The sequence below is a fragment of the Daktulosphaira vitifoliae genome, unplaced genomic scaffold (assembly GCF_025091365.1).
Source record: "Daktulosphaira vitifoliae isolate Bord-2020 unplaced genomic scaffold, ASM2509136v1 Scaffold_2, whole genome shotgun sequence".
NCBI lineage: Eukaryota > Metazoa > Arthropoda > Insecta > Hemiptera > Phylloxeridae > Daktulosphaira > Daktulosphaira vitifoliae.
Window position 1 is genome coordinate 7,670,048 of NW_026099573.1, and position 9,465 is coordinate 7,679,512.

The 9,465-nt window shown below is 24.9% G+C and overlaps 2 protein-coding genes across 3 annotated transcripts in view; both read left to right on the forward strand.

Annotated features, from left to right (window-relative positions):
• The window catches only part of LOC126899108 (protein FAM166B), a 4,329-nt gene extending 3,219 nt beyond the window's left edge, over nucleotides 1–1,110 (forward strand). The window contains exons 3-4 of one of the 2 annotated variants that reach the window (XM_050673666.1): nucleotides 487–717; nucleotides 779–925. In XM_050673666.1, the coding sequence (XP_050529623.1) occupies nucleotides 487–717; nucleotides 779–802 (255 nt within the window). In that variant the 3' untranslated portion in view covers nucleotides 803–925. Of the gene's footprint in view, nucleotides 1–486 lie in introns of both variants that reach the window. The other variant, XM_050673665.1, reaches the window with a different exon arrangement.
• Nucleotides 1,111–2,265: 1,155 nt separating this feature from the next.
• On the forward strand, nucleotides 2,266–7,604 carry LOC126897951 (heterogeneous nuclear ribonucleoprotein L-like). Its single transcript, XM_050671900.1, has 5 exons — nucleotides 2,266–2,582; nucleotides 2,749–2,899; nucleotides 3,431–3,536; nucleotides 3,594–3,704; nucleotides 7,066–7,604. Exons 1-5 carry the CDS (start codon nucleotides 2,266–2,268, stop codon nucleotides 7,479–7,481), a joined length of 1,101 nt encoding a protein of 366 aa, XP_050527857.1. The 3' UTR covers nucleotides 7,482–7,604.
• Nucleotides 7,605–9,465: the final 1,861 nt, after the last annotated feature.

Consider the following 9,465-nt stretch of genomic DNA (forward strand, 5'->3'; position numbering starts at 1 on the left):
TAAATTTGTAATTTTTTTGGATATTTCCCCCATTTGCGGGGAACGAGGGAATTTTTTTCAATTTTTAAGGGTAATGTCTTCAACTAGATACGATTTGTGATCTTTTGACGTATTTTTGAAAGAAATCGGTCCAGTGAGAGCTGAGAAAAAGTGGCAACAGACACAAAAAAAAAAATAAATAAAAAAAAATAAACACATCATGGTAAAATATATACCTTCTCAGCTTCGCATTGAAGCTAAAACCATTTTCCTCTAGTAATTATTTTTAACTAGTTGTGATTACTACAATAATGCTACTTGATAATTTTAGTACGAAAAAGTATAATTTACTTGATAATTGTACGTAAAATTATATTTCATTAAATAGTTATAATTAAATTAGCTTTCTATAGACTATTTACTTTTTACATACTACAAATAATTATGAACATTTTATTGAATTTCATTATATATTATTAAAAAAAAAGTATACGTATCAAATTTAAGGTACCAGGTGGCGAAAAAAAATTTATAGAAGAGAACAGACAGCATTTGCCAATGCCACCTAGTGGATCGCCATACTTCATTGATAACGCTAGTGTGCATAAAACATTTATGTCTGGATATAGCGGCCACGTGCCTCGTCTTCCAATTTATCATGGCCTTAGTTATTCGATAGCCGTTAAAAAAGCCTTGTGTGAATTCACAACTCGGTACAACCGACTGATGAGGGAAAAGGTTCATAAAAATAACCTAGCAGTATTTAACGCTGAACCTGATAAAAATACATCAATTATAGTTGACGATCCAAACAAAGATATGACAAGGATTCCATTTCGAATGATACCATATGAGCAAGGTATAATAAAAAATTACGCTGGTCATATACCTGGATACAAGTACAATGTAGGAAACACTTTTGCAGACGGCTCGAAAAAAGCTAGAAATGTACTCAAATCTGATACTTAGTCAAGAATGTAACAAAAAAAAATTTTCCCTATTAAAAAATTCTAAAATCAAAATATTTTCTTGCTGTGTTATTTCAATAAAATAGATTTTAGCATGTAAACATTTTATTTTACTTGTTTTTTAAATGTTTTGTGTGTGTCTAATAATTGAACACATCATATTTTACTTCCAAACATGAGTCTAATTAAAAAAATAAAAATAAAATATTTAACCAATATCTAATAGGTTTGACACCTTGTCTAGTTGTTTGCGATCCATGCTATTATATACAGTATATTCAGTAAATAAGGAAATAGGTAAATTGATACAAACATTGAGAACAATAGAAACCCGTTTCCATACTTACTGAACACCTATATAGTCGTTATGATAGAGGTAAAATATATGTTATTGTTGCAAATCTTTGAGTTTTATCCATATACAGAGTGACAACCTATACCAAGATAAGACATAAATGTCCCAACATATCTTTTCAAACCTATTTATTCAACTTAAAATATGTGATAGGTTTAAATGGCCTTGTTATTGTTAGCAATTTTTTTTCCGAGTCATATGGTTATGCATTACACTCTGCTGAGTTTGAAATATTATTATAATTAATGGAAGAACCATTAGAATTAGCAATTAAAAGTTCATTATTATATGTCTACATCAAAAATATCTTTAAATTCTTAGATTATTAAGAATTTAATTATAGTGCAATGTGTTTCGTTTAATAAAGAATATATTTCACCATTAAAAAACCCACCATAACACCCTCTACCTATCGTAAAGATACTTTCACGTTTGACTCTTTATTTGTATATCAAGTCTTTCATAAGAATTAGAGAAAAGATAACTGTATTTTCCATATTGATTATATATAAAAGCAAAACTTTAGATAGAAAATAAATTCGTTATAGCAACGTTGAAAAGTAAAAAAAACAAGACTAAAATTAAATCAAGATATTTTATTTTTAATAGTGATTATTGTAACAAAAATCTTTCCTTTCAATAAATTAACTAGTACAAATGTCAAGTGAGTTAATAAATAAAATAAAAAAACTAATTGCTTAAATTGAAAATATATAGTATTTAGAAAATAAGTCCTGTATCAAATAATCATTTTAGGAAATAATTAATTATATTGATGATTGGGTTAAATATTAAGTAGACGAATATCGAAAAAATTACAGGTCTTCTAATTAGCAGTAAGTTATAATATTAAAATTCATTTCAAATAAAATGTAATTTTTGTTTTAAAGCAAAATTCAATTAAAATATACTTTTACCGCATTTTTTAAAATATGATTTAAATAATCTTTAAGAAACTGTGAGATGAATTATTTCTGTAACGAGAACTTTAAAGTAAAATCTAGAAGCTTTGAACAGTCAAATGAAACATTTCACCATTATTTGTCAACATCGTTCAATAAAAATCTTAACAAAATACTCGTGGTTTATGGATTTGAGCATTTAACAATCAATTGTGATATGATTTTTAATTTATTTTGTTTGTATGGAAATGTAATGAAAGTTAAAATTTTAAAGAATAAAATGGTATTAGTAGAAATGAACACATTAGAAGAGGCTAATCGTTGTATAGATAATTTACATAAAACTCCAATAGGACACACTAAGAAAATTGAGGTCAAGTAAGTGTCAGCTAACATTTATTTGTGAATAGTACAAAAATATATCATAATAAAATTTAGTATACTAAATAAAGATTCTTCATTTATTATAAAAATACTGAATAATATATATAGATAATTATAACGATAATCAATATAATTAACTTAATTTTTTTGATATTTTTAGATATTCAAAGCATTACTCAATTTATAATGAGAATATGGCAAACAAATTGTCTGATGGAACATATGCTTATAAAATTTATTCGACAAGTAAACTAAATAGGTTTTCCAAAGTTTCCCAAAACAATAAACGAAGACCAACAGCGCCATCTAAAGTAATTTATTTTTTTCTATACTATATAATATTTTAGGGACTAAGCGTAGGTCTATCAAAATATATTAGATTGAGTTTATATAAGACAGTATTATTTATAGAAAATAAAATATATTTTAATGTAATACAAATTTTGTTTTTAATTTTATATTAAACTATAAAATTAATTATATTTCTGTATTGATTTTTTTGTTTTATATCATAATTCTTATTGGCTAGTTCTAAATGACATTTGAATTGAAAACTATGAAATGAGTAAATATTTAATTTACTAATTCATAAATAAAATTTGTATCATAATAGTGTATAATACTGTTGTATATTACAAAAATTTGTTAAAATGCTCTAACAGGCCCATTTTTATTTTGTGTTATAGATCACCATTGGGCTCAGTTTTTAAAATACCTATATAAATTTAATAATTTAAGATAATTAAAATGTTTCGTAGTTTTAAAGTATCATTTTTAGATATACTTTACATGTTGGGTGTATAATGTTGATTTCTTTAAAGTAATTTATGAATATTTTATAGATACTTCATTTTTTTAACGCTCCAACAGACATTACCGGATTGGACGTACATAAAACTATATCAAAACATTTGGAAAACATTAATTCAATAGTTTCTATAACAATTTGTATGTTATCGAATATTATTCTATAATTCATATGTAATTTATTTTTTTTATTTTTAGTGCCTAAAAGCCATAAAGTAAAATGTTCAACTGGCTTAATAGAATTTAAAGACATCTCAAACGCAGTAAAGGCCGTTTTAAAGTCAAACCATTTATTAATAAAATCATCAAGTAACTTAAACTTAAAAAATCTTGTGCAGTATCTAGTATAGCTTATAGGTAGAACCGCCATAGATTGAGATCTTACAATGATTAAAATCACTATTCTTACACATTTTGAAGTGTGTATGCTTGAAATTTTTTAAAATTTAAATTGAAAAAAAGTTTTTCTTTGGCTTAAGTTGTGACATAAATATAATTTTTCATAGAATCTAAAGATAGAGAAAAACTATTCATGTATAACATGTATATAAATATATTAGGGTTGTTAAATGTAGAACGAAAATTATTATTTTTTCTTTTGAAAAATGTTGCCCTACCCTTTTATTTTAAGTACTATAGCACTAAAATATGATTTTCAAAAACAAAAGTTGAAATTTAATTTAATTTAAATTTTTAATTTATCCTAAAACAATTGAAATTTGAACTGTTTTAACTCATAATAGTATCTTCATATCAAACAAAATATAAGTTGTTGACATTTTCTTGGTCATTAATTCTTTTTACAATCGTGGTTTGTCTTCACGTTAATTTTTCTATTGTTTGCTTTGTGAACCAACTAAGTCAACAGTAGACATAAATCCAAGTCTTTCTCGTTCTCGCTCAGTCAATAAAAGCAATCGAACTTCATTAAACGTAATATTTTTAAAGCACTCGCATCAGCGATATCAAAAAGATTGATCAATATGAAACACAATTCTTGTTGACGATGTAATGTCGTTATTATATTATTATGTTTACGTAAATTAGCCCCTGATTATTAAGCTTGTTAAACTTATCTAAAACATTATCTTTGTGAGTAGTTGGTATTTTAGGTTTATTCCATATAATTGTAACTTAAATTAAATTTAACAAGCAACTTGTGGAAAAAAAACAATTTTTTTTCAAAACGAAATAAATTTTAAAAAATTCCAAGTACTCCTTCATTAGATGGTAGGCAATTATCTGGGATTTTAGATATTGTTTAGTTTATTAAATAATCAAATGATTTACATTAAATCACTTTAGCTTTGATGCGAAGCTGAGAAGGTATTAATTTTACCATGATGTGTTAATTTTAGCTTCGATGCGAAGCTGAGAAGGTATATATTTTACCATGATGTGTTTATTTTTTTTTTTTTTTGTGTCTGTCACTACTTTTTCTCAGCTCTCACTGGACCGATTTCTTTTAACAATACGTCAAAAGATCACAAATTGTATCTAGTTGAAGACATTACCCTTAAAAATTTAAAAATTTTCCCTCGTTCCCCGCAAATGGGGGAAATATCCAAAAAAATTACAAATTTAAAAATCGACAAATTTTGTCATTTTTTTCACTTTTTTTTCTTAAAACTTCCATAACTTTTTCAANTTAAAAATTAAAAATCGGTAAATTTTGTCATTTTTTTCACTTTTTTTTCTTAAAACTTTCATAACTTTTTGAAAAATAAACAAATCAACATAATTTTTTTTTAAACTAAAACCTTAGATATTTTCCTTTCATTTGATATAATTTNAATACTACAACCTTAGATATTTACCTTTCATTTAATGTCATTTTTTTTAAATTGAACACTTAACCTGCTCACTGGGGGGCATTTAAAATATCAACTTTTTTACAAAAACTAACTTTTTCAACTTAATTTTTGAAAATGTTCCGGAAATACTGCGTCCTTTAAACATATATCAAATTAAAGCTTATTTTATGTACTATAAAATGAAAAAAAAAAATTTGTCCCGACACTTTATCTTCTGCATGTAAACGGTTGCCGTAGTTAAAAAAACACTATTTTTGTGTTAAAATTTTCGATTTTCAATTTTTAATTTTCAACTTAAAAATGCTATAACTTTTCGANCCGATTTTTAATTTTCAACTTAAAAGTGCTATAACTTTTCGAAAAATGTAATTATCACCACAAATTTTTTTTTCTAAATACATTATAAGTACATCTTTTATTTGACATACTTTTTATTTAAATTGGATAATTTCCCCATATATAGGGGGCGTTCAAAACTTGAAACATTGTATAAAAAATAGAACTTTTTCAACTGAACTTTTGAAAATGTTCCGGAAATAGTGCGTCTTTTAAACATATATCAAATTAAAGCTTATGTCATGTACTATAAAATTAAAAAAAAAAATTTGTCCCGACGACCTATCTTCTATGCGCAAATGGCTGCCGTAGTTAAAAAAACACTATTTTTGTGTTAAAATTTTCGATTTTCAATTTTTAATTTTCAACTTAAAAATGCTATAACTTTTCGAAAAATGCATGTATCAGCACAATTTTTTTTTTTCTAAATACATTATAAGTACATCTTCCATTTGACATACTTTTTATTAAAATTAGACAATTTCCCCTTATATAGGGGGGGTTCAAACTTTGAAACATTGTATAAAAAATAGAACTTTTTCAACTGAACTTTTGAAAATGTTCCGGAAATACTGCGTCCTTTAAACATATATCAAATTAAAGCTTTTTTTATGTACTATAAAATGAAAAAAAAAAATTTGTCCCGACACCTTATCTTCTATGTGCAAATGGCTGTCGAAATTATAAAAAAAATGTAATATTTGCGATAAAAATCACCTTTTATAACGATGTTTTTTGTACTTAAAACTGCCATAACTTTTTCAAATATTAACTAATCAAAATAATATTTCTTTATATTGAAACCTTAGGTAATTTTCTTTCATTTGATATCATTTTTTTTTGAAAATCTAACACTTATTCTGCTCACAGGGGGGATTTAAAATAGCAACTTTTTTACAAAAACTAACTTTTTCAACTTAATTTTTGAAAATGTTCCGGAAATACTGCGTCCTTTAAACATATATCAAATTAAAGCTTATTTTATGTACTACTAAATGAAAAAAAAAAATTTGTCCCGACGACCTATCTTCTATGCGCAAAAGGCTACCGTATTTAAAAATATGCTATTTTTTATTAAAATTCTAGGTTTTGTATTTTATTTTATTTTAAAATATTTTATTAGGGGAATAAACTGACTTTCATGAATATTATATAATTTCATTGACATAGAATAAAGTTCATAAGACATATGATATTATACTTATTAACATTNCAGAATAAGATATATAAGACATAAGAAATTAAACTTATTTAAATTTTTTTGCTATTTTAAAGTCGAAGAAGTAACTTTTAAATTTGACTTAGCTTAAATAGCTTATTTTATCATGTGACGAAATTTTTCATATTTTTCCAAAACTTTCAGTTTTATGTGCACCCAGTTAATCAAGTAGTATAAAGTTCAAATTTTTTAGAGATTATCCTTAGACATAAAAGAACAAATTTACGCCAGGCGCTCCTCAAATTTTAAACTTAAAAAATAGCGACCACCCTAATATATTATGTATATATTTTTGTTTAAGAGTCTAAGTATCCATTTCTCATGAAGTTATGCTTTTCCAATTATTATGATATACATCAAACATATCTTGCATACAACAGAACTCGAATATTAAAATGTCGATCAATGCGATTTACACCATGGCTATTACATAATTCTGAACAATCAATTGCAACAACAATATTTTTAATTTCTTGTATCAAAGTTGTGAATGATAATATTCCTTGGACATTAAGGATGGTACAAGAAACAGATTATAAGCAAAAGATAATAAACGAGGAAGAAACACCTAATGATTGGAATGGAGTTTTAGACCTGTTAAAGAATAAAATTGTAGATAGTAATAATGTTCATGACAATGTTGATGACAAAGGAGATAATTTTGACCATACCGAACACATTGACGTTAACAAAATTGGTCCTTTAGGGGATGAATGAATGTTATATTATGTTTTTTTAATGTTCTAGTTTATACTAAATTTGTTTAGATTTTAATATTATAAATAAAAATAATATTTTCATATTTTATGAAATATTTAATAATAAATTGTAGTGACTAAACAAAATATTATGTGTCAATAGCAGTCAAATGATTTTGATCATATTTTGTGATTTATTCTAAAATATTATTTTTTTCATTCTAGATGTAGAAGTTAAAATACAATGTGAATCGACGAAAAATTAGTTATAGTAATAATAATGAGTAATATATAATGATAACTATATATACAATAACATAACATAAAACAATGTGAAGTAAATATAAATTTAAATCTAATATATAGTATACACAGTAAATGAATTATAGGCAGTAATTAAAATCTATACTAAGTCCCTCTTTTAAACAAGTGAACCCATGACAGTGTTATGATTAATTGACACATTTATAATGTTATAACTTAAACAATAAATTATAAATTCAACATAAGTTATGCTCAATTATTTTTGAATTGTATTATATAGTTTCTTGTAAAGTTTTTACAAAGATTTTACAAATATTCAGTTTTAAGATAATAAAAATTATTTTAAATTTTGTGTTCTTTTAGCTTCGATGCGAAGATGAGAAGGTATTAATTTTACTATGATGTATTTTTTTTTTTTTTGTCTGTATACGCTCAATCTCAGCTCTCGCTAGACCAATTTTGATGAAAAATTTGTCAAAAGATCATAAATTGTATCTAGTCGAAGAAATTACCCTCAAATTTGAAAAAAATTCTCTCGTTCCCCGTAAACAGGGGATATCCCCCAAAGAATTACAGATTTTAAAATAGCTAATTTTCGATATTTTTTCTATTTCTTTTACTTAAAATTGCCATAACTTTTTTAAAAATAACCGAATAATTATAATTTTTTTTTATAGATACCTTAGGCATATACCTATCATTTTATATATGTTTGTGAACATTATCCCCTTTACCAGCCCACAGAAAGGGTTTCAAAATGGTAACTTTTTTACAAAAAATTAACTTTTTCAACTTAACTTTTGAAAATGTTCCGGAAAGACTGACACTTTTATATATATCTTAAATTAAAGATTATGTAATATACTTTAATTTGAAAAAAAAAAATTTGACCTCTGGACTTGTCTTCATGGTGAAAATGACTNTTTTGAAAAAAAAGCTCTAAAAACAATTACTATGAAATTAAAAAAAAAAATCAATTTTAATTTTTTTTTAAAGTTTTGAACAATAAAAAATATGCTTTTAATATAACCTAAAAATTCAATATTAAAAAAATAACAGGGAAATTTTTATAGTAAAATAACATAAAAGTTCAATATAATTTTTGTTGTTAACACAAAAAATTTAAAATAAAAATAAACCCAACACATATGACTTAATTGGGAAAAAAGTAGAAATAGTGATACAATTGCTATCGAAAAAGACGTTTCAATCCAAATCTCTAAATAGTCTTTAATTTTAGAAAATATCGTTAAATTATTCTAAAAGTATCATCAACTCCCATTTCCTTAATTATATACTGATTACAAGTTTTATTATTTATAAATATAAAAAAATGTATAATACTTTTTTTGGTAAATAATTTTAGTATGAAATTGATATTTAATAATACAATATGGTAATTCTTACAAAGAAATTATAAAATTTTTTTTTTAAATTGTTACCTTCTTCTTCATTTTCCTCGCCTTTATACTAATTATTTCGAGTCACCTATGTTAGACCAGAATCGGTGGTAAGACTCACTGAGCAATCGCTCAAAGCGCTAACCAAGAATTGGTGCAGAGAACAATACAGGAAAATCTGGAATTACTTAGTAGTAACTAGACAATCTAAAATGTTTATCAAGACCCCAGTTTACTGCTGGGTGATCTTAATAGCATAACTAGACATCAAATAAACACTTTGACTGGTGTACTGATAGGACATTGTTACTTGCTTAAACATCTTTACGTAATGGGGGT